We start from the raw sequence: 26,525 nt of genomic DNA on the forward strand, positions 1-26,525 counted from the left end.
TTCATACTATTTCCTTCTGTTCAGTTTTCCCCCTTGGATTCTCATTACAGTCAAGCGGATGGGTACAACTCTAACACTGTTAACAGACTGTTCTTCCCATTGGGGATTCTGCATGCTGACAAAAAGAGGCAATGCATGACCCAAAATCAAATAAGAAAAAGCTGAGTGAAGACAAGACTAAAGGGTCATAAACAATACTAATTATTAACAACAAAAAACAACACAACAAAAACAGAATGTGACAACATGCAGAAAGTGAATAGACAGTATGATAATTAGATGTTGAGAAATGTTTTAACATTTAACAACTGTTAATGTAACTCCAGTTTATGACATTTATACAGTGGTCAGTTGCTGATTTTCACACTTCTCAAAATTTTAAGCTGCTTTCTTTTTGGAGAGAACTTACCCACACTAATAATGTAATATTTCTAGGTCAGGCATAACAGGAAGCCATACTACATACAGCTGTTATTCTTTAACCAAGTGGTTTTGCCTTAAGATTTACTAAAGAATCAAAGTAATTAGAGAATAATTAGCCAGATTTCACAACTATAGCAAGAGGAGTGAGATAAACTTCAGCTTATATTTTTCTGTACTGCTTTCCATGCAGTCCCCTCTTGAAGCAGTTTACAATAAAAACTAAGTAGACAAGATTTTTTCGTTCATGTCTGCCAGTCTAAAATCTAGCTTCTGTACAGCTGCAGCACAATAGACATTAATTAATAGATGTTATTAATGAATTGGTATTACACACATTATCTTCTTAAAGACCGTTGACACGGCAAGTTGGGTTAACAAAATCATATCCTGCTTTCCTGTCCTATGTTATGGGATTTATTAAAACACCAGTGTTTGCTACAGCAAGTGTAACAGTATCTAGATACCAAAGGAGGTGTAACAAATGACTACCTTTGAGGGTCTGATGTTTTACCTGAATGGTTGCACTGAGAGGGTTCCGCAAGTCTGCCGGTCTTATCATAGCAGGCAAGTGCTTGGAAGCGCACACCTTCTCCACATTCTTTGGCATGTCTGTGAAATCTCAGCTCTAATTGTAGCTCTGTTTTTCCTACAGAAATTATGCATTCTGACCAATTTCCATGGGGCTGGGAGGTAAATATTGTGCAAGGGCATAGTTCCGTTTCAAGCTGAGGATATACTTCTGTATTCTGGCACTTGTCTCGCTTTCTGCTTCTCCCTGTTCCAACCAGGAAAATATGCTTGTTAGCGTAACATCTGCTGCTTTTGATAACAATATGTCATATTATTTACACTTGAAGGGCTTTAATACAGTTAGAACCAAACCATCTGAAATGTAAATACAGCAGCAGAGTTGGTTCAAAGACATCTGTTAGTTACTGCCAGAGCTCTGGAGAGCCAAGACAATGGAGGTATCTCCAGGGCAACCAGGAAACCTAAAGGAAATCCGAAAGAATCTTTTGGATAAAGCACAAAACAATACAAGGAGAGCAACTGTCTGATTACTTTTGTTATTAAAAAAAGAAAAAAGAAAGCAAAAGTCTGTTCTTCCCCTCTGTACTTATCCAAAGAAAATACATTTATTATCTCACTCTCCGTTTGCAGCCTAGAGTTACTTAGGGAACCCTACAAAAGTAGAAGAGTAAGCTGCAGTTCTTTCTTTGAATCTATGTTATAAATTAATTGAATACAGTTTCCACATATGGATGCTGAGCCCAAACTCCAGAATTCTGGCATTTAAGCAGTCCAGGTTCAGGTTTTCAAGTCTTTTTCCAACACAGATTAGCAGGTGGACCTCCTGAAGACACCAAACACCTAATTTCTCACTCTTCATTATTTATTACATTAGCTCAGATATTGAGACTTGTCTACAGAAATCTGGGCAAACCTGGATTTCAGGAGTTTTGGGGACACAATGAATTTAAGATCTATGCCAGAAACCACAGGACTCCATTTCCTAGAATGGTGGTTCTGAAACACCACTTAGTGATGCCAAAAGATGTTATTAAAAATAATTTAAAAATACATGCAAATTGATGCAGAGCTCATGAGATAACCTAGTCTCTCATGAACTTTGTGTTCTCACATGAAATCTCATGAGACTTTAGTCATTTTAAGTATTAAAATTCCATCCATAAGATCAAATGAAATTGTGTAACAGTGTCTACCCCCTGAAAAAGTGGCTAAGTTCTGATTAAAGTATCAAGATAGCTTTCTCTGTATTAGTATCCTCAAACTGTTGCCAAAAGAAGCAGGCAACATGTTCTGGTACCTGGGAATCATCTGTCTATCTACCTACCTACTCACCCATTATTTTTCACAGCCAGGAGTTACAGATGGCAGATCAATGATGTAATGATATCATTCAGGGGCATGGAGTGAATATTCCCAGTTTTTGGCTTGTTTGGGACAAGTTCTATTCGCTTGGTATTTTACATATACTGACGTAGGCGGAAATTGTAGCATTCATATGCTATAATACCAAATATTGATAGCGTGGTTCTGGGAGCCATAGAAGGATCAATGTTTGCTTGACAACAGTAGGGTTCCACCCATTGACTATAATAATCCAATATATTCTGCTGGAAGGCTAGTCTTAAGAAAAGTTGTATGAAAATCTGGCAAGTTGTCATAAGAATAATCTGTTTGCAGTCACAGGTCTTTCTAGCAATGAACAGACTAGACTAGACTAGACTAGACTAGACTAGACTTTTATTGTCATTCCACTATACACCAGGGTGCACATTAAAATGAAATTTCGTTGCAATTGGCTCACAAAAAATAATTACTATAATATATAATACATATTCTTTACCATTCCACTCCCCTAATCATTATCCCTAATAAATATCATGGTCCTACATACAACATGTGCCACCATGAAGTAAGACGGGATTATTAAGAGTCCAGGAGTCTAACAGCCCAGGGGACAAAACTACTACCTAATCTGGTTGTTCTACATCAAATGCAGCGGAACCTCTTCCCAGAGGGTAACAAGGAGAACAAGCCATAATGGAGGTGGGAGGGGTCACTGACAATATTTCGGGGTCACTGACAATATTTCGGGCTCTGGACAGACATTGTGTATGCGCTATATCCTGAATGGGAGGAAGTGAAATCCCAATTATCCTCTCTGCTGCCCTCACCACCCTCTGCACAGACTTCCTATCCGAGGCACTGCAGCCTCCAAACCAGATAAAAATACAGCTGGTCAATACACTCTCTATAGTGCCTCTATAGAAAGTAAGGAGGATGGAAGGTGGACGATGGGCTTTCCTCATTTGGCGCAGAAAATGCAAACACTGCTGTGCCCATTCTACCAAGGATGCAGAGAAACTCAAGATCTGGAAGCATCTGTTGTATCAGATGGTTCCGTAAGTCTGGTTAACCATAACTGCTCTATAGGCTGCTTGCTGGAGAATCTGGAAGCTGCTAGGGTATCCTTTCCTCACCTTAAGAAAGCAAGCACCTCCACCCACACAAGGAATAAGACCACTTGCTCAGTACAAGGCAAGACAAGCCTAACAAACAAAATGTAGGAGAATGATAACAGGAATGCTATATTTTGAAGTTTTTAAAACAACTTTTGGGGAAGAGTGGGAACATGAGAGGAGAATGAAAACAATTAAAAGAGTCTGAGAACTGCAGATAGATTGGATACATGGTTTAATAGGGGTAATTCTACAGGTTAGATAAGATGACTGTCAGTTAAGGAAGGATAGGATAAACAAGTATGGATCTGTGGAAAGGCAGTGGATCATATAAGAAAAAGAGAATCAGATCAAAAAGGGCAGCAAAGTAAATCTGTCTCTCTCTTTCTCACCAGGTGGATCCCCCCTAAATGGATGCTAGCAGTACAGTGAGATACAAGCAGCAAAGCAGCATTCCTGCAGGGATGCTCAGGCTCCACCAGTTCTGGGAATCACCTCTGAATCTCTCTGAGGCGACTCGGAGACACTCAGTACTGTACAGTCGGATGCCTTGAACAGCCTTAGATACTTGTAATTCAGTTTGAAGGGGTAATTCAGTCAAGATTCCTTCAAACTGAATCACCCTGTGAAACGTCACAGAGCATGCCTGTAAGGAGATCCATGAACACACAGCTCAACTGAATATAAACAGCTTCCCTTGGTGCCCATGTGTGAGGATGACTGTATTTTATAAAATTTGCCAACATTCTCCTACTCAGTCTGTTTGCTTGCTGAGGCTCACTTGGTACCACAAAACAGTAATTTTTCCTACAGAACTCTCCCACTTTGAGATTCCCAACAGCATTCTCGACACTTTATTTCCCATTTTTTAAAAATTAATATGTTACTATTTTCAGAGCCATTTTCTAAAATGTTTTTTTCAAGAATCCGCAGCCTTAAATACTGTTTTGTTCCATCAGTTTGATTACAAATCATTTTCAGCATAAAAAACTGTTAAATTGGGGGGAAATGTTTGTAATTAAATAAGATAAATATGTCTTTCTTGAACATGAGACTTAACTCTCATTCTCTCTTAGTTTCATAATTCAGATTACAAAGTCATGTAACCTCGGATTAGATTGAACAGGCATTTACTTGGGGGATGCTTCTCTGATGATTAATACTAAATGTGCAACCCACACACAGATTTAAGCATAAGATAACATATGCTATTAAATGTGTAGTAGGAAGCAAGCTAATTTTGTGCATGTTTAATATTAACATGCAGAAAACAGGAGGAAGATATTCCCTAAATGCCTCCAAATTGGCCAATTTTCTTGATGTATCAGTACAATTATTAGAGAACAATGTTATTTTCAGTTTTCTTGCTATCTTAAAAAAATCAAACAAAGCTATTTTCACATGTGAAACAATACCTCCTCATATGTTAAGTAATAATTTTTTGATTAACAAAAGCAAAAAAGGCTGGGGAATTCTAACTTTGTCTATTTACTGGCAGGATAGACAATTTTTATAGAACTTATTTTATTACCCTCTGGAAAATTCTGGCTATCAGAACTGTGAAGAGCCAGGGGAACTTCAAATTTGGGGGCATTATGGATGCAGAAGGAAGAGAGGGTAACTATTTGCATAACAGGAAGTCCAAGTACATGACACATGTCTTCAAACTATGACAAGATTATGAGAATAAATGCATGTCTTATTGGCAAAGAAAGGCGTAACTCATACATAATGAAAACGGCATGGTTGTTGCTGATCCTCACATCACTTCAACAAAATGTGAATAAATACAATCACGTTTGAATTAAGACATGGAAATCTGCCATATCAGTGCCTCAGCTCTGTGTTGCATGTTTGCATAAAAATGTGATGGGAAGTGCAAAGAGCAGATCACATTATTTAAGTGCCTTTGTTGTTTTATTTTGTTTTGAAGAGATATAATCAGCATCCTGTCTGCCCACAGCAAAAAAACTTTTTCCCACATCTTTCCAATGATTTTGAGATCTCAGTAGCTCTGTGTTCCCAAAATGTTTTCCAAGTTTAGAGATCCCACTAGGCTTTAACACAAAGACTTTTGTGACAGACTTTTAAAAACTGTTGGCCTAAAACATTCATCTCAACACACTGCTCAAAATCATTTTGCATTCTTACTGTCTTCTATCATTTTGCCTCACATTTATTGGGTAGCTCTGGCTGTGCAAGACAACTATCTTAAGACCATAAATTCATAATTTTTCTCAACACGTTTAAAAAATGCATTTACCTGTAATATCTAATTTGGCCCAGCTTGTGAATTTTCCTATTTTTAAGCATAACACTGATTCTACCCCTACATCATATGCTGGACCAAATCAAGTAAACACAAATAAAATAATATGAAAAACATGTTACTACCACCCTTTGTTCCTTTAATATTATAGAAAATATATTTTAGTTTATTTGGTATTCCATTAACTGAGGTAAGACATCAAAAGCTTAAAGAGAAAATAAACATGACAGCTTTGTAAATATTTCTGGCATAAAGAGTTATCAGGGCTTAATTTTTTAAAGAATGCGTAAGAACTATTACTTTTTAAGATGATGATGATGATAATAACAACAACAACATGCTATCATTGAATAGCTTGCTGTATTATTTCAAAGTATCAGTTTTAGAGTAACACCCTTGCAAGTTCTATTTAATGTTTTATTCAAAAGCATGGATCATTAAATAATAATAATTACTCTCTCATTAAACTTTCTATTGTTATAATACATGCTGATTCTGTTTTGTAAAAGACTTTATGTTATAATTGCAACTTCTGTCCTCAAAGACCAATAGGGATTTTCAAAAATTTTCATTTTTTTTTAAATTATGGGTTCTAATTTGTTCCTGTGAGTATAACAGTGATATGATGAAAGTTGCCTTGCACATCCAAAGAAAGATGGATAAATAGGTAAATAATGTAGGTAGATAATATTAAACCTATTTTAAAGGCAGTGGCAGGTGATTTTTTTTTCAGCTCCCCTGTGTGTTTGTGTCCCAGGTTATGCAATAAACAGCAAATTAAATTAGGATTTTGGACACCTAGATTAAACCCCTCTTCTGGTTGAACTATTACCTGGAGTTGGCAGGATTCCAACTTTTAGTTTCTATAACAGAATGTTGGAAAGAAACATACCTAAAATTGAAGAGACTTTTGCTACTGAAGCCAAAAGCTAGAATCAATGTTAATCTATGACATGAATAAGGAGTTTATTATTAAGTAGTCACTTAAACAGCTGTAAAACACGCAAGAAATATGTGTAGTTTGCCTAATTCTGAGAATATATATGCATGAGAGAAGAGGCTGGAGACCAGCAAGCGAACTGAAAGTTAGCCAGAAGTCTTAGGTGGTCTCATCAAGTAACCCCAAACCTTGAAGGACTTTGTTGGAGATGGAGGGGAGGGGAGGAAGGCATTGTAACTGACTCACTCTGCTCCAGATTCTGCTCATCAATTTCTTTTCTTAACCCTAAGAGAGAAACTGGAGTGACAAAATCCTCCATTTTGCGGGGACATATCTATGCAGATTTGGAACTAGTTTGCCACAGCCTTCTTCCAAGACGTTTTCAACTTCCCAGTGTAGCCTACAACCCCTTTATTACATGGAAATCTTAATGGCTTGCATTTCTTTTGTTAAGGTTTATGGGTGTTGAATTGTGCTTCCAGACACATATATAATTTGCATCTTTTGTTAGTGATTATGAGAATTATAATTCAATCTCCATGATCCTGGGCAAGAGGAGACATCAGAGTTTCAAAGTATGTAGACAGCAGTGTGTGCAGTTTTTAAAGAAGCATAAGTTTTTATGACAAAAAATCCTTTAGAACCGTCTTCATCCAGCTCATTTGACAACTATCAGGAATCATTAAGTTGCAAGGAATTTTAATTTTAACTAGTGAAGAAACATGGACAACCAAATGTTGCACCAACCTTCAACAGACCACATCTAGGGATTTGAAAAAGGGTCCTCAGAACTTTAGACTGCACTCTCCTGAGGATGGGAAGAACCAAAGGAACATATATTTTAGGGGACATAAGCAGAAACATTCAGATTTTACAGAAAAAATTAATTTTCTTGTAGAAAACTTGCTTTAAAATGTTATGCATTATGCACTATGCAAATCCTTTGAAAGGGTGCATAAAGCACCTTTTTTAAAATAATTAAAGCAGCTACATCCTTTTCCAGGCTTGCCTGGCTACTCCAAAGTGCCTTTGCATGCTGTCCTTCATATGGCTGTCCTTCAATTCCAGCAAAGCATTGTACGCGAAGAATTTGCATAGCCTTAAGTTATACTGAGGAAGAGCATGTACAAATGCACAAATACAAACTTTTCTCCAATTCCTAAATATAATTTGTAGCTGGAAATTTGTAGGTTAGAGATTCAGCAAAAGTGAAAAAGAGGACCATCCCTCCCTAGTCAGCAACTCAATTTCTTGACACTGCTAAACAGTAAGATGATGGATTGTGTTTTTTGCTGGAAGAAATTTCCTTAGATGGAGTGACAAGTTAAGCAGATGTCTAATTGATTAAGGCAAGGATGTTATCACAACATTTATATAATGCTTTAGCGCTTTCAGAGCTTTTTACAAACTATATGAAGTATTTCACAATACCCTTTTAAGGGGTAACCACATTATTATTCTATCATTATTATTATACCTATGACTGAGGTAGAAGATTAAAGCTGAGAAAATGGTCACCTGTCACCTACTTAGCATGAGCATGACTGAGATGGGATCTGAATAAGTGATTTCCTATTTCAAATGAGTATTTTCTATTCCATAAATCAGCCCCACCTCATCTTCTAATATAATAGTTTTCATCATTGAGTATAAGATGCAGCTACAGTAGCTGTTAGCATAAAATTTCATTGCAGCCACATCATTATCCACTGAAAAACTTTTTGTGCGTTGCTGTCCAGTAGATCTTTCCTAATGGACTTCAGGCTCTTTTCTCTTTCGACAGTTATATGTTAGACCTGTGAATGGTACAAATTCATCTTGTTTCCTAGCAGAGTAAGGATTCAGGGAAGAGAAGGCAAAGATGGTTGCTAAGTGACACTTAAAATATGCTTGGAAACCAAAATCAGTGACTAGCTGTGACCAGTCAGGAGTAGTGATTTTCAGATGTGGCAGGAACACACAGTGATTCATATTATAGAAAAGCACTACATCTCTAGTATTTGCAGATTAATACATAATGATACATTACTGTAAAAGTGGGTAGATGTGCAGCCAGCTGAGCAAGGCCAATACAGTTCAAAATCATTTATGGGTAAAAACACCACATATCCTGCATTTGTGAAATCAAACATAATGGATATTTTCAGAGTTTGGAGAATGTAATACTCTACACAGGCATGTATGAATGCAACCCACTGAATTTACTGCAGCAGACTACCAGTGCGAGTTCTGAAATATAACCATACAAACCTAATTCATAACATAATAAACACACTGAGAAAGTTTCAAATAAACATACAATTGTAATCTGCAGATTTTTTTTCAACATCCTACAGATGCAAAAACTTTTGAAGTAAGATATCTATATCAATAGTATATAGTATATAGTACTGTAACAATTCAGGCATCCACATTTCTGTTTGATTCCTATAAATCTCTGCAGTAACTAACATAGGATATCATCCACAGTTTCTACAGTTGTGTAACTGGAAAGAGCAGTCCCTTGAGAGATGATGGAAATCTCTTTGAAAAGGTGCCAGAATTCCAGAAGGAAATAAGAATTCCTGCCCCTGTTGGCTCTCCGGAATAATTCCAACATTCAAGTAGATTAAGGAGTTTGCTGATGAAATTATGATCTCTTCTCTAGACACCTTAAGAAGAGATTGCCCTCCTGACTGACTTGCTGAATTAATAGAGTAGTGGAGCAAATTATTAGTAAGTCAATACTGAGTGAACAAGAATATACTTAATTGCCTTTGGCAAATCTCCAAAGTCTGTTCCCTGGACATTTGGAAGCAAAAGGACTAAGTATGATGCATAAAATATTGACACTACCTGTGAGGGTTCTTCTTCTGGTCCGTGTTGATTCACAATCAGAAGTGCATGCTGTAAATTTAGACCAAGGAGTGAACATGCAGTCATCTTTGCAAGGCACTGAGCAATCCTGGGCAAGCGAAGGCATCGGTCCTGCCCACTTCAAGCACTCACTGGCATCTACTGAATGATTACTTTCCAAGGTGCATGTCACAACTGCAGAAAATCAGTGAATGAATAAAGACATAAATAAACAATTTGGAAACTCCTTGGAGGCACAGGATGAGTTTAGAATCAAAGACCTAGATCATGTGTGCTACCATCAAGTTTTTTAGGAAAATAAGATTCTAACCAAAAATGAAGAATTCGTATTAAACTATTTTTGATGATAACCAGTATGTAGAGTTCTGTACTTCCTTTTCTCAGAATGGTATCCTTACTTCAAAGAAGATAATACTTCTTTTTTTACACATTCTGTTGCCTATTCATATCTCTAAATGTTTTTTAGGACTTGTGGAAAATTCCAGAGTGAACATTTAGACCAGTTGTCACAGTAATAATACTGTACTCTAGAGGTCACCGCCCCCCAAAAAAAACCCAAAAGAAAAGAAAATAAAAAACGAAGTTTATTGACTCTATAAACATCCTTAAAGAACTACAGATAGGATTAAAACACAGAGAATGACTTCTGCATAAATACAGGCTAAAACTTTTTCAGGAGGCTTTTCTCTTTTCTGGAGAAGTACTTTATCTATTAGGGATGCCCAATGGATTCTCTATGCTAACACAAAACACTTAGTCAGAGGGGAGATTAAGAATACAATCTCACAAATAAAAATAGTCTCCCAGTGGACTATTCCCATACAAAACAGTAAAAAGTAATTAGGGAACCTTGAGCAGCCAGAAATTTCCATGCATAAGAGGGAGGTATCTGCAGGTGGGAAGGAAAATACAGGTAGCCCTCATTTAGTGATCACAATTGGGACCAGCAACTTGGTCATTAAGCAAAGCAGTCTCTAAGTGAAACCACAACTCTGCTTTATAATTTTACTTTAGCTTTCCTTTGCTTTACAGACCTGTGAAGGTCATAAATGTGAGGACTGGTTGCAAAGTTACTTTTTCATCACCATTGTAACTGTGAACAGTCACTGTACGAGGCAGTCACTAAACAAATACTGCAGATTTTTATTTTATTTTTATTCTGTTCAGGACAAAAGTCTTTTTTATATAATTTTATTGAGAATTTTTATATAAGGAAAACACAAATAGAAAGAAAAAATAGAAATTTTAAAAAGTGTAGAAAGCAAAACAGAAACAGATAGTTGAAGAATAAGAATCAGACAAAGTAAGTTACTTCTGACCTTCAACAGTTCTAAACACACTCATTATCCCTCCTCCTCCTTTGATATTACAAAAATCCCTTCAGCCTCTTATTTAATCCTTTTTCAATCATCAAATCCATAAATCATCACTTCACTTTTTTCTGTTTTCAGCAAAAAGTCCATAAAAGGTTTCTAGTCTTTTATAAAAGTACTTATTGTTTTGTCCCTGACCAAACAGGTCAGCTTTGCCATTTCTGCCAATTCTGTCATCTTCCCAATCCATTCCTCCATTGTGGAGGAATGTTGGTATTCCTTCAATTTTGGTATTCCTCCATTGTTATGCATATAGTAATCTTGCTGCAGTCACCATATATAATATCAGTCTTTCATGAGTCTTTTCTAATTGGCTATCGAATAAGTCCCAATAAAAAGAGTTCTGGATTTTTCTCAATATTAATCTTTAAAATCCTTTGTATCATTGGGTATATTTGTATCCAAAGTTTTCTAACTTTTTCACAATGTGTGGTAAAATGTGCCTTCATGTTTTTCACATTTCCAATATTGACCTGAAGTACCTTTATACATCTTTGATAATTCCTCTGATGTCATATACCATCAGTACATCATTTTATAAAAAAATCTCTCTTAAATTATAACACAGTGTGAATTTTACCCCATTTACCCATATTCTCTTCCATTTGTCCATCTATATATTATAACCAAAATTCATAGCCCATTTTATCATGTAATATTTAACTTGTTCCTCTTCTGTTTCAAATCTTAACAAAAGTTTAAAATACATTTTTGGAATCACATGTTCATCATCTGTACACAATTCATTTTCAAATTCTGTCTTATGTTGTTCAATTCCAGCTACCTTTTAATCTATATTAAATCTTTCTCTTAATTATGCATATGAAAACCATTGAAAACTAAATCCCTCTGCCATCATTTGTTCTCTTGACTTCATATTAAGTTCTCCATCTTCCTGTATTAATCAACCTTGATATCTGACTTCAGTTGGTATCTCTGTTGGTTGAAAGTTAAAATTATTTTCTAATTTATCCCGGTGAAATGGTATCCTCTTCTGTTTATCTGTCAAAAAGTTCTATTCTTTTCTCTTTCAAAGTATTATGATAGGTATTACTTTCAATAAAATTACTTCTGAATTATTTATCCTTAGTTTGGTATTAAACTGTTTTTAATTTAATATTTAAATATTTTTGGTATTAAAAATGTTTTTAAAAAAGAGCCAGTTTGATCTAATGGTTAAGGCTTCAGGCAAGAAACCAGGCAACAGAGTTCTAGTCCTGCCTTAGGCATGAAAGCCAGTTGGGTGACTTTGGGCCAGTCACTCTCTCTCAGCCCATGATGTCAGACTCAGGCAACAAGCTAGTTGGTCTATTCCTGCTGCAATCAATGGATCAACATTTGGTTGATCTGAAAAACTGGACCCTGCACCCACAGGAAAAATGCTAGGAAGAAAAACAAATTGTATTAAAATGTTGTGGTAGAACCTGGTCTCTTTTCTTCTTCCTGACAAAGTACACAAGTATATCTCTTGGTACTTTTCTTATTTTTGCTATCTTACATTAATTATGTACACTTTGTCCACTTCTAATTTCATATCTTCATCTTCAAAACTTTGTTAAAGATGCCACATTTTTCTTTCTAATGTCTTTGCCAGGTTCCTCTGGAACTGCCCTCAATCTTAAGCAAAATTATTTCTCCCTCAAATCCAGTAATACCACACTATCTAGATCCTTTTCCCATCTCCCTATTTATTACTTCTGTTTTATTTTGCAAAATTTCTATTTTTCTTTAATTTAACTTCTCCACTCATCTGTATTATAGATTCTTCCAATTTTTTATTCATCTTTTCTTCCATAATTGTACATCTTTCTTCCATTCTCTCTTCCAAAGTAGTCAGGTCTCTTTTAATTGATGCCCTTACTGATACAGTTATATTCCTCCCTAATTCCTCAAATATTTTATATAAAGATTCTGGAGTAATCCCTTTTTCTGTTATGTGTTGGCCTTTTGTGAATGGTCAAACTGTAGTCCTTTCTGCAACATTCATTGCCTTTCTTACAGTAACCAGTTTTTGAATTTGTTATCCAAAGAGAGAGAGAGAGAAATGAAAAAAGAAAAAAAGAAAAATACTATTTTTCTAGCAATATATTCACAATATGCAACTCCTTATTCACCTCTGTGGTATTGTAGATCTACATTCCACTTAGTAGCTCTTTAATCTCTTTTGTCATCTCCTACGTGCATAAGCATGTGGTCTTTCGTAGCTTCCAGTTTCCATTCTTGACCTATCTCTTTGTTTAGCGAAGTGAACCAATCATCCTGCTTTGCAATTTTAAACAATTCTCTTTCCCACAGAGTTCTGTTTTATTTAATTAATTATTTCAAAACTACTTTATTAATACAGCGACGCTCCAAATTAAACTGCCCTCTTAGTGAGATCACCCAGTTGAGCTGCCAAGGGCAGCTCCCCAGGGGGAAGCATGCAGGATCCAGAGGGAACCTGTTGGGGGGAAGCCTGCAGGATCCAGAGGGAACCTGTTGGTGACCCGTGAGTAGAGTGCCTGGAGCTGCAGAAGGATACAGCAAGCTCATAGCCTCAGGCAAAGCCTGTTCAATGGATACTGGGTTTGCCCAATCCACTTTCTCAAGCACAGAAAGAAATTAAAGAGAAAAGAGACAATGCAACAGAGCACCTAAAAGCCACCCGGGGGAATGTACCTTCAACCGATGGGAAGGATTATAGTAAAGAGAAAGAAAATAATTATGAAGATTTAAAAGCAAAAAGCTTGCCAGGAGTTTGGATTATGAAAGTTTTGAAATGGAGTAAGGGGACAGTTTAATTTGGAGCATTGCTGCATTAACAAAGTACTTTGGAAATAATTAATTAAACAAGACAGAAATCTAAAAAACCCGCCTAGGACTAAGTCAGTTGACTGATTCAGGGTGGGCAAAAACCTATGCATGAAACAGGATATCGCTGACCAACAAGAATAGTAAACAGAAGCACTCTATATGCAGATATTGTTTGTCATACATAAACCAAATCTCAATAATCCACTTAGTCATGGCTGAGTAATCTTGGCAAAATCAACAAAGTTGCCTTATTACAAGGAAGAGATTTATGTTGTATGTTGCTCATATTTTTTTTTAATCTTAACAGCCAACAACTGCAAGAAATACATCATGACTGTCATCCTTAGAAGATGAGGAGGAGGATCCAGGTTTCCAGGGAATCACACAAAAAAAGTCCCAACCCTAACCACAGCAGAAAGCAGCTGTTAGGATCCACTACTCCCAATATCCTCTTTGTGATTCAGATCTTTAAAAAGAACCACATCCATCTAGCTAATGGAAGGCCACCATTTTTGAGTGAAGAGTCAGAAAGTAGAGAAGCGGCAGAATGCCCAGCTGCACAGAAGATCCTCTGGGCCTGGCACAGGTGGCAAAATATGGTAGCAGCCTGGTGATGGGAAAGGAGGATTGATTCATGTTGGTTGTGCTTAGTCAGGGGCAGGCTTCAACCAGTAAGCCACGATTGGAACTAAACAAGCACACTCTCAAAAATGCAAGAGCTCTGAACAAGTAGTTTTTATTAAAGGAAAGGTTAATGAACTAACAAAAGGATTCCAATGACTGATGTGTCACTGACAAGTATACCATTCAACATTTTTGTGCCTCTCTTGTCCAACCTCATAATAGACTGCCCAGCCTTCTCTTTGTGGCAGGCGACCGTTTCTGCGTGTCCCTTCCTTCAGTAACAGTAACGTCTATTATCTTCTTGGTTTGCCTTGACTGTGTGCAGTGGCTTACAGCTTCTTGTAATCTAGCTCTAGAACACTTTCTATAGCAGCCCAACCTTGCATGTCATGTTGTTGTTGTTTATTCGTTTAGTCGCTTCCGACTCTTCGTGACTTCATGGACCAGCCCACGCCAGAGCTTCCTGTCGGTTGTCAACACCCCCAGCTCCCCCAGGGACGAGTCTGTCACCTCTAGAATATCATCCATCCACCTTGCCCTTGGTCGGCCCCTCGTCCTTTTGCCCTCCACTCTCCCTAGCCTCAGCATCTTCTCCAGGGTGTCTTGTTTTCTCATTATGTGGCCAAAGTATTTCAGTTTTGCCTTTAATATCATTCCCTCAAGTGAGCAGTCTGGCTTTATTTCCTGCAGGATGGACTGGTTTGATCTTCTTGCAGTCCAAGGCACTCTCAGAATTTTCCTCCAACACAGCTCAAAAGTATCGATCTTCCTTCTCTCAGCCTTCCTTATGGTCCAGCTCTCGCAGCCATATGTTACTACAGGGAACACCATTGCTTTAACTATGCGGACCTTTGTTGTCAGTGTGATGTCTCTGCTCTTAACTATTTTATCGAGATTTGTCATTGCTCTTCTCCCAAGGATTAAGCGTCTTCTGATTTCCTGACTACAGTCAGCATCTGCAGTAATCTTCGCACCTAGAAATACAAAGTCTTTCACTGCTTCTACATTTTCTCCCTCTATTTGCCAGTTATCAATCAAGCTGGTTGCCATAATCTTGGTTTTTTTGAGGTTTTGCTGCAAGCCAGCTTTTGCACTTTCTTCTTTCATCTTCATCATAAGGCTCCTCAGTTCCTCTTCGTTTTCAGCCATCAAAGTGGTATCATCTGCATATCTGAGATTGTTAATGTTTCTTCCAGTGATTTTCACTCCAGCCTTGGATTCCTCAAGCCCAGCATGTCGCATGATGTGTTCTGTGTACGTTGAATAGGTAGGGTGAGAGTATACAGCCCTGCCGTACTCCTTTCCCAATCTTAAACAAGTCCGTTGTTCCGTGGTCTGTTCTTACTGTTGCTACTTGGTCGTTATACAGATTCTTCAGGAGGCAGACAAGATGACTTGGTATCCCCATACCACTAAGAACTGGCCACAATTTGTTATGGTCCACACAGTCAAAGGCTTTAGAATAGTCAATAAAACAGAAATAGATGTTTTTCTGAAACTCCCTGGCTTTTTCCATCATCCAGCAGATATTGGCAATTTGGTCCCTAGTTCCTCTGCTTTTTCTAAACCCAGCTTGTACATCTGGCAATTCTCACTTCATGAACTGCTGAAGTCTACCTTGCAGGATCTTGAGCATTACCTTACTGGCATGTGAAATGAGTGCCACTGTTCGATAGTTTGAACATTCTTTAGTGTTTCCCTTTTTTGGTATGTGGATATAAGTTGATTTTTTCCAATCTGATGGCCATTCTTGTGTTTTCCAAATTTGCTGGCATATAGCATGCATTACCTTGACAGCATCATCTTGCAAGGTTTTGGACAATTCAGCTGGGATGCCGTCATCTCCTGCTGCCTTGTTATTAGCAATGCTTTGTAGGTCTTCTGTATATTCTTGCCACCTTTTCTTGATCTCTTCTTCTTCTCTTAGGTCCTTGCCATCTTTGTTTTTGATCATGCCCATTTTTGCCTGGAATTTACCTCCGATGTTTCTAATTTTCTGGAAGAGGTCTCTTGTCCTTCCTATTCTATTGTCTTCTTCCACTTCCACACATTGCTTGTTTAAAAATAATTCCTGATCTCTTCTGGCTAACCTCTGGAATTTTGCATTTAATTGGGCAGATCTCCCCCTATCGCTGTTGCCTTTTGCTTTCCTTCTTTCTTGGGCTACTTCTAGTGTCTCAGCAGACAGCCATTTTGCCTTCTTGGTTCTCTCTTTCTTTGGGATGTATTTTGTTGCCGCCTCCTGAACAATGTTGTGAACTTCTGTCCAGAGTTCTTCCGGGACCCTATCTACTAAGTCCAGTCCCTTAAATCAATTCTTCACCTCCACTGCATATTCCTTAGGAATATTAGTGGGCTCATATTTAGCTGATCTGTGAGTCTTCCCTAATCTCTTTGATCTGATCCTAAATTGTGCAATAAGAAGTTTGTGATCTGAACTACAGTCAGCTCCAGGTCTTGTTTTTACCGACTGTATAGATGTCCGCCACCTTTGGCTGCAAAGGATGTAGTCAAACTGATTTCGGTGTTGTCCATCTGGTGAAGTCCATGTATAAAGCCATCTCTTAGGTTGTTGGAAGAGAGTGTTTGTTATGCAGAGTGAGTTGTCTTGGCAAAATTCTATCAGCCTATGTCCTGCTTCGTTTTGTTCTCCTAGGCCATGCTTACCTGTAATTCCAGGTGTCATTTGACTGCCCACCTTAGCATTCCAGTCTCCTGTGATGGAAATAACATCTCTTTTAAGCATGTTGTCCAGTAGGTGCTGCAGATCCTCATAGAACTGCTCTACTTCAGCTTCTTCAGCATCTGTGGTTGGGGCGTATATTTGGGTCACTGTGATGTTAGATGGCTTGCCCTGAATTCAAATTGGGATCATTCTATCGTTTTTTGGATTATATCCGCGCACTGCTTTAGCCACTGTACTATTAATTATGAAGGCTACTCCATTTCTTCTGTGGTCCTCTTGTCCACACTAGTAGATCTGGTGGTCGTTTGATGTGAAGTGGCCCACTCCAGTCCATTTCAGTTCACTGACGCCCAAAATGTCTATCTCTAATCTTGACATCTCACCAATAACCACATCCAATTTGCCCTGGCTCATAGATCTTACATTCCCTGTTCCAATGGTGTGTTGATCCTTAGAACATCGGATTCGCCGTTCACCACCAGCACCGTCGGCCGCTAGCCATCCTTTCGGCTTTGAGCTAGCTGCGTCATCACGTCTGGGGCTAGTTGAACTCATCCTCTGTTCCTCCCCAGTAGCATTTTGACCATCTTCCGACCTGGGGGTCTCATCTTCCGATGGTATACCGACATATCTCTGGTTGTACTGATCCATTGAGTTTTCACGGCAAGAATACTGGGGTGGTTTGCCATCACCTTCCCCAGGGATCGCATTTAGTCTGACCTCTCTGTCATGACCTTCCCATCTTGGGTGGCCCTTCACGGTTTAGCTCATGGCATCATTGAAGTGCTCAAGCTCCAGCACCACGACAAGGTAACGATCCTTTGCTGAAGTGCATGTCATGTCCTATGCTAAAAACCTGCTGTGCTTTCCTGGAAACTTTAATCCTGGATTGACTCAGACGGTAAGTACTGTCTTGCCCTGTGAACTCTATTTCCTTTGAACTTGGACTGTATTTATGATTGTGTCTTTGCTTGCTGGATTTACAACTTCACACTGACTGACCCAGCCTGAGGACAGGACACACAGCAGGTTTCCTCACCTTTCTAGCCAATATCAAAGTTTTGCCCTCTGGCAGAATAATCCAACACTTATAAGCCATTACTTTGAAAAAATAGTACTAGCAGAGAAATTATTTTATGAGGAATAACATCATACAGCTCCATTCCGAATTAAATTCCAACTGAGAGAGTCCCTGTGAGTTGACCAAGGCAATATTCTGTCCTGTTATTTGGAAGGCATTTGACTCTATAACTCCTGAAGAAGTGGACAGGGTCCTTAGGACTACTAACCTGGTTATCTCTCCCTTAGGTCCATACCCAACCTGGCTAGTTAAGACTGCCCAGAGGGTGACATGTGGCTGCATCCATGTGATGGTTTATTTATTTATTTATAAAATTTATAAGACTGTCCATCTTACATATGAACTCTGGGAGGCTAACAGTAAATAACAAAAACAATATAATAACATCTCTATAAATCCAACAGAAGAAACATAATTAACATGATTATAATGTAATAACTTAAGCACTATATAACAAACTCAATTGCACAATCACTATATTGGGCTCATCTATCATTCTGGTCCAGTGCCTGAATGAGAAAAGCCATAATCATTGCAGCCTTCCAGAAGGCCAAGAGGGTTAGGGGCCTCCAGATCTCAGGGGAAAGGCTGTTCCATAGGGTTAATGCATCCTTGAATGAGGGGTGGTACTGCCTCCCTTGAAGGAGGCAGGGGTGCTGTCCTAACAGCCAGGAACCACGCTGAGACAAGGAATAGGTCTCTAGTGTTTTATTACTGCTACATAACAGAAAATCCTAACAAACTGAAGAAGCGTGGGAAAAACCCAGACATATAAACCCCAAAGGCTAAGGCGGGCCCAATCTGTGTCTCTTTGAATGGCCACCTAATTCCTCAGTACTACGCATGCACTTTACAGCCTGGATGGGAGCCCCCTGCTCGCCATCCTTACTCATGACATCCTGTCTATGTAGGACAGCCATGGGCCTGTCTCAGATAATTTGGGACCCAACTTGAGCCTCACACCAGACTTGGTTTTCTTGTCAAAGTAGTGGCAATGTGAGCTGAGGGGAGAGTTACATCTCTCCCCACTGTCATGGTCAGATCACGCCCTGGTGACCTTGAGATTCTCCTATGCTGCCCCCCTCTGCCAGGAGGCAGGACCCATTCGATTGGTCTGCCCCTGCCCAGCGACTGATGGACCCGGCAGGGTTTCAGAGGGAGCTGGGGGTTATACCCGAGGACCTGCTGCACGGTCCACAGAGACCCTGGCTGCTGCCTGGAATAGGGAGGCAGCCAGGGCCTTGGACAGAATCATGCTGTGTGACCTCTCTTGACCCATCAAACCTGACACTCCCCATGGTTTACTGAGGAGCTGAGGGTTCTGAAGAGGGTTAAGAGACGTCTAGAGCACTGCTGGAGGGAGACGAGGACCGAATCCGACTGAACACAAGCTAGAGCCGCTATTAAGGCCTACCTTGTGGCGATAAGAGCGGGGAAATGTCAATATTTCTCCACTTTTATTGTCTTATTGCATCCGCAGAATGCTGCCCGACAGCACTGTTTAAGATCATTTGATCCCTTTGGGGAAGGTGGGCCCAGTGACCCACCTACAAGGCCATGCAGAAGAGTTCTCTGGGCATCTGGAAGATAAAATTGCTCGAATCCACTCTAGGTTGGATGCCAAGCATGAAGCAGGGTCTGAGGAGATGCTTGAGGAGTGTACTTATCTGATTATCTGGGAATGGTTTGATCCTGTTGGGCCCAAAGAAGTGGACAGGGTTCCCGGGTCTGTAAATGCCACCATTTGTCAATTAGATCCTTGTCCCTCATGGCTGGTGAAGACAGCTCAGGAGGTGAAGTGTTGGTGGGTCCAGATGATGGTGAATTCATCCTTAGTGGAGGGAGAGTTTCCAGCAGCCTTTAAAGAGGGGATGGTATGCCCCCTCCTCAAGAAACCATCACTGGATTCCACCATTCTGGACAATTTTTGTCCAGTGTCCCACCTCCCGTTTTTAGGGAAGGTGGTTGAGAAAGTGGTGGCGCTGCAGCTCCAGAGAGTCCTGGATGAAACGGATTATCTGGACCCTTTTCAGTTGAGTTTCAGGCCTGGATATGGGATGGAAACAACCTTGGTCGCACTTATGGATGATCTCTGGTGGGAGCGGGATGTGGCAGTGCATCCATCCTGGCTCTTCTTGCCCTCTCAGCAGCTTTTGATACCATCGGCCATGGTATCGTTTTGGGTCACTCAGGGAGTTGGGGGTGGGTGGCATGGTTCTGCACTGGTTCACCTCCTTCCTCCAGGGCCGGTCCCAATCAGTGTTGATAGGGAGTGAGAGATCTGGCCAATGGCCCCTCCTTTGTGGGATGCTGCAGGGTTTGGTACTCTCTCCACTCCTCTTTAACATCTACTGAAACTGCTGGGTGAGATCATCCATCGCCACGGGGTGAGCTATCATCAATATGACGACACTCAACTATACATCTCTATCCTGGGTGACATAAGTGATGCTGTGACTGCCCTCTCAGTGCCTGGAGGCTGCAGGGTCTGGATGGGGAACAACAGGCTTCAGCTGAACCCTGGTAAGAGGGAGCAGCTGTGGGTTGGGGTCTCCCTGGTATCTGGGAACTTATCATCTTTGACTCTGGATGGGGTTTCACTGCCCCAGACAGATCCGGTGAGGAACCTGGGGGTTCTCCTGGACTCATGGTTCCTGCTCAAAAGCAGGTGGCAGCCGTGGCCAGGGGAACCCCCAGGCTTTCCATGGCTTTGTGTTTTGCACCAGCTACGCCCTTTACTGGATCAAGAGTCCCTCTAGTCAGTCACTCATGCCCTAGTCATCTCCTATATAGACTACTGTAATGTGCTCTATATGGGGCTATCCTTGAAGAGTATCCAGAAGCTACAGCTGGTGCACAATGCAGTCATGCGAACAGTCTTGGGAGTCCCAAGGAGGGCACACATAACACCATTGCTGCGCGAGCTGCATTGGGTGCCGGTTTGCTTATGGGTCCAATTCAAGGTGTTGGTTATCACCTATAAATCCCTACATGGCATGGGTCCAGGTTACCTGAGGGACCACCTCACCCCCGTGACATTGACCCATCCCACCTGGTCAGGCGGAGAGGGCATGTTATGGACCCTGTCCATGAGGGATTGCCGATTAGCTGGATTCAGGAGGAGGGCCTTCTCTGCCATCGCGCCTGCCCTTTGGAATAAGTTACCCCTGGAGATAAGACAGGCCCCCACTCTCCTGGCCTTCAGGAAGGGGGTTAAAACCTGGTTATGCCACCTTGCTTGGGGTGGGAGGGGGGATAGCCATGGATGGAGGTGGTTGGCACTGTGATGGTGCCAACGGTAAGATCTTGATTTGCCATCTTGTGTTCATATTTTATATTTGTTTGTTGTTTATTCATTTAGTCGCTTCCGACTCTTCGTGACTTCATGGACCAGCCCACGCCAGAGCTTCCTGTCGGTCGTCAACACCCCCAGCTCCCCCAGGGATGAGTCCATCACCTCTAGAATGTCATCCATCCACCTTGCCCTTGGTTGGCCCCTCTTCCTTTTGCCCTCCACTCTCCCTAGCATCAGCATCTTCTCCAGGGTGTCCTGTCTTCTCATTATGTGGCCATAGTATTTCAGTTTTGCCTTTAATATCATTCCCTCAAGTGAGCAGTCTGGCTTTATTTCCAGGAGGATGGACTGGTTTGATCTTCTTGCAGTCCAAGGCACTCTCAGAATTTTCCTCCAACAGTTCAAAAGCATCTATCTTCCTTCTCTCAGCCTTCCTTATGGTCCAGCTCTCGCAGCCATATTTTTATATTTATATTTATATATGTACATTGTATTTTTTTTAGTGATATGCTATTTTTATTATTTGTAAACTGCACAGAGTCATCCTATACGAGTTGGGCGGTCAAGAAATTCAATAAACAAACAAACAAACAAATAAATAAATGAGACATTTCATAAAAACATACATGTTGTATTTAAAGTGTCCTAAAATAAGACACTATTTCTTTTATGGATTCCCTTGCTGTTGCTGATCACTTTCTATAAATTAATATTCATGGTAATTCAAGAAGCACTGATGTAGCAGTTCACTTTGATGAAAATAATATACAGGAGTAGAGAATAGGTAAAAGCTGCAAGGATTAAATACTGTTTCCATGTAAGTATGTAAGATCATGCTACTAGACTTATTAAATCATGCTGATTAGATTAAATAATAAATTTCAATCTTCTGATTTGATTTTTTGCTAAAAAAAACTTTTTACAAAAATGATAGCACTTGATGTTTTTATTAAATCTGTAATTTCACAGACTACGGAATATTTCAAGTTGATTAATTATGACAGAGAATTTATGAATGTACAGTATGTTTTTTCAAACTTTATAATTGGACTTCTATGATCCAGCTCAGCTCTATGATTCCATGTAAGACTGGTATTTTGTTCCACAAAGCTGTGGAATGATGTGATAATTGGACTGAAATTCTACCTCATCTTCAATAAGATGGCTGGATCATTACAAAGATTACTGATTAATCTAGATTTTAACAACAGAGTTGTTTCTGCTGCCTTGACAAACTAAATTAAATTGAAATGCAAAACAAGAGGGAATCAGAATAATGTTTAATGCATTAATAATGTTCTGGAAATGTAGAAGGATAAGCCATGAAGTAGAAGTATTTGGATCAATGCCTAATCAGTGAGGAAAAATAGCATCCACAAAATACTGGAGATCTACCACTATAATAATACTTTAATGAGTCTGTAAATCAACTGAAAGATTTAGGTAATCAAGCACTATATTATTATTATTTTTTTCATTTCTGGTTCTTGCTTTCACTGTTACTCTCAGAAACTCTGCAAGCCACCTAGAAGATGAAATAAAGGTTACTCTTTTTACTGATCTGAGATATTTTCTCTAGAAGATTAAAAAGTTATAGGTGACCATATTCATTAATGCCAAGCAGATTATATTCACAGTTGTTTATTTAACCATATGGCTTCATATACCATCAAGTACTATATATTTATGAGCAAAGAAGGCCTTATCACATCATTTCAATACGTACAAATGTTTCGTTGACATGGAGATATTTGGGAATAAACTAGCATTTCCTACTCTTGAAATTGACTATGAAAATTGCAATTTCTAAAAATCTGGTGATGTCAGAATGTCATTAAACATGTACTACAGAATTCTTCCAGGGAGAAAAATAGTTAAAAATTACATGAGGCCTTTGCTCGGAAAAAAATATGCCCACCCTTAGCTTAAAGTCACACTATGGGTCCCTCTCAGAAGGGATATCCATTATAAAAGCGGATGTAAATCGGCTGATACTGATTTAAAGTTGCAGACTGTAGCTTATCAAGAAGTATAGAAATAACTTGGATTTGCTTCTACTGTATGTAAGCCAGTATGTACTTTATTATCTTCATTATTGTCCTTATTAGAAAGCATGCATGCTAACATATGAAAGGGGATGATTCTTTATCATTTCTTTGTTCACAAGCTTTCATATGCATAATCGTAAGCCTAGTAAACACCAAACTATTTATATCTCTCTCCAAAAAGTACGTATATGCATCTGCATTATAATCTTCTAAATGATATCAAAACACAAATATTAGAAAAGATAAAGTCTGCTATGCTTTTATACTTGATCTCCCAAATTTACATTTTCCAGTATTTCAGGCCTAGAAAAGGGCATTTATTCTATTTACTGATTTACATATATGCAAACTTTTGAAAAGACTAACATCACTTGCTAAAATAAATTAAACAATCAACTGGTAATTGCTTGTTAGGGCAATTTAATTGACTCGTAAGCACCATATGTGAATCAGCATGGAATCTCAATTATAGATTTGCTTATGAAAATAAGCAAACCATTTTTGCATGTTATAAACACAGAGACTAATGAATTTCTTGATGTCCATCAAGGGGGAAAAATCAAATATGCAAACACTTTGATCAAAATAGTAAGACTGCAGAGTGACTGCTTACAAGCCCAGTAAAGTAGGTCAGTAAGTGTTTTACATTAAGGTGAAATTAGTACTTTACTTGCTTACTCTGAGAGTCTGCAAAGTGATGTGATGCGGCTTTTCTAAACAGGGACATGCTTTGAAACACCTTGATGTTCACCTGATGATCAAAGTTGCCCATTATAAATCATTTCTGGATTCCATACTTTGGCCATTCTCTGGATGTTGTGATTTGTGGAGGTGTCCTACATTTTTGGCATTGGTAAAACAAGTTAAGGGACGCAGTGGCGCTGCGGGTTAAACCACTGAGCTGCTGAACTTGCTGATCAGAAGGTCGGAAAGTCAGCGGTTTGAATCCGCATGACGGGGTGAGCTCCCATTGCTAGTCCCAGCTCCTGCCAACCTAGCAGTTCGAAAACATGCAAATGTGAGTAGATTAATAGGTACCGCTTTGGTGGGCAGGTAACGGCGTTCCATTTAGTCATGCCGGCCACATGACAATGGAAGTGTCTACGGACAAACGCCGGTTCTTCGGCTTTGAAACGGAGATGAGCACCACCCCCTAGAGTCGGACACGACTGGACTTAATGTCAAGGGAAACCTTTACCTTTACCTTTACCTAAAACAAATTAAGTCAGTTCATGCTTTCTTTCATTTCTAAAAACTACTCTAAATGTAGACAAATCAACTATATAGCCATAATATCTGGGAACTGCCTCAATGCTGTGAGGATGAGGCAGTAGATATATTGCATAAACAAACAAACCATTTTTGAGAAAAGCAAAATAGTACCTTCCTCCCTAAATTTATATTTCTGGAACTACGTTGCCCACTGGCTAATGGATCAATTTGGATCTTTTGTCTAGAATAAAGAGTACAAAATTGCTAAGTAGGGAGATACCTGAGGGATAATAAGCACAAAGATAATGAAAGAGATAAAGAAAACACTAGTAACTATGTCAAAGGAAAGAGTGAAATCATGAACTATTGTTACAGGACTCATGAAGCAGAACAGAACAGATCATGACAAAAGGTGCTAGTAGAGAGGGAAAAAGAGCTCTGAAAGGTCAAACGTATTTCACAGAAAATTTAAAATATTTAGTTGCATATAATTATTTCTTTTCTTTAGATGCATCTAGTTATATTGCTCTGCAAATCCAATTCCACACTTAGCTGAGCTATAGATATTCTGATGTAAATCAATCATTTCTCAGAAAGCCATATTCAAAACACAGACTGGTAGCAAAAGTTTGATGCATTACCTGATATTAGCTTCTTAATTCTACCCCCTTGTTCATGGCCTGGGCGAAGAAGCTCAAATTATACATCGTGCCAACAGAAGTGAGTCTGATGCTGGTGACCCTGATATTGCTTGGCACCATTTCCCCCCCTTTGGTTGCATTATATGATGCCAAACCAAGGCTCCTGGCATTATGAAATCAATACACAGTCAATGATGTCTGTCTTTGCTGTGCTAGCATGGAAGATGGAAACAGTGTTATGGAGAAGAGTTGTTGCTACTGCCACCAGGATTCCAAAGCAAACAACAAAGAAGTTTGGAAGGGGTTGGGGGGGAGCAGACAGGGCATTCAAGAAGCTCTCTCCTCTGTAGCAGCCTTTCAAAGTTAGTATCTTCCTCCCAAAATATTTGGCTTTCTCCTCTCAGAAGCTATAAACAAGGAAGCCACTGCTCTTAAGTCCCACATGTGTCCTGAGTTGTATAGAAATCTGTGAACTGAATAAAAAATATCCTGTGGATTTCTATAGTACTATATTGTACTCTCTGGCCCACATTCTGAGTAACACCAAATAACTGAATAATGCTGAAGAAAGCAATTTATGTATATATGAGTTCTTGCAGAAAGAATAGCTACATGCTTTTGATTTTTCTCTCCTTCTTTCTTTTTGAAAACTACTGGGCATTTTCAGAAGCCAAACAGTTTTTCCTGTAGCTGCCACAGAAAGAAATCATTAGCTCTTATGTTAAGAACACTTGTCAATATTCCCTCCCTTAAATATGGTCTGTTCCACAACAGTACTCAGACAACCATCAGGGCAAATTCAGCTCCTAAGAGGAGTTCCCAAAATACTGCAAAAATAGATAGATAGATAGATAGATAGATAGATAGATAGATAGATAGATAGATAGATAGATAGATAGATAGATATAAAAAAAAACTTGAGAGTAAATTGCACAGCTTTAGCAAAGAAAAAAACATCCTTTGAGAAAAGAATCCATAGGTGGAAGGAAAGAAGGGGAAAAAAAGCTAATTGCTGTGGTTTGCTTTAGTCACATAGAAAGTCCTTCATCTGTACCACAACCAGAATTTTGGAAAGAAATTATGTAATGGGGCTTAAGCATCTGTTAGTAGAAGAAATATCTGAAAACGGAACAGAATGAAACCAAATTTGCTGGGGGGGGCGGGGTGGAGAATGAAGCTAGAAGAAGAATGATCGAGTTCAAACATGGATCAAATGAAGCAGGGGGTTGTGGAGAAACATAATTCCAGAAAAAAGTGCCCCCATGCATCTGTCCAAATGTATATTTTTCAGTTTTTA

General features: G+C 39.2%; 1 protein-coding gene across 1 annotated transcript in view; it reads right to left on the reverse strand.

The window, feature by feature from the left end:
* The window catches only part of THSD7B (thrombospondin type 1 domain containing 7B), a 456,317-nt gene that overhangs the window by 128,017 nt on the left and 301,775 nt on the right, over nucleotides 1–26,525 (reverse strand). The window contains exons 12-13 of the mRNA XM_063318405.1: nucleotides 9,455–9,649; nucleotides 935–1,198 (exon numbers count right to left, since the gene is read on the reverse strand). Coding sequence (XP_063174475.1) covers nucleotides 935–1,198; nucleotides 9,455–9,649 — 459 coding nt within the window. The remainder of the gene's footprint in view (nucleotides 1–934; nucleotides 1,199–9,454; nucleotides 9,650–26,525) is intronic.

The sequence above is a fragment of the Candoia aspera genome, chromosome 1, assembly GCF_035149785.1.
Source record: "Candoia aspera isolate rCanAsp1 chromosome 1, rCanAsp1.hap2, whole genome shotgun sequence".
Classification (NCBI taxonomy): domain Eukaryota; kingdom Metazoa; phylum Chordata; class Lepidosauria; order Squamata; family Boidae; genus Candoia; species Candoia aspera.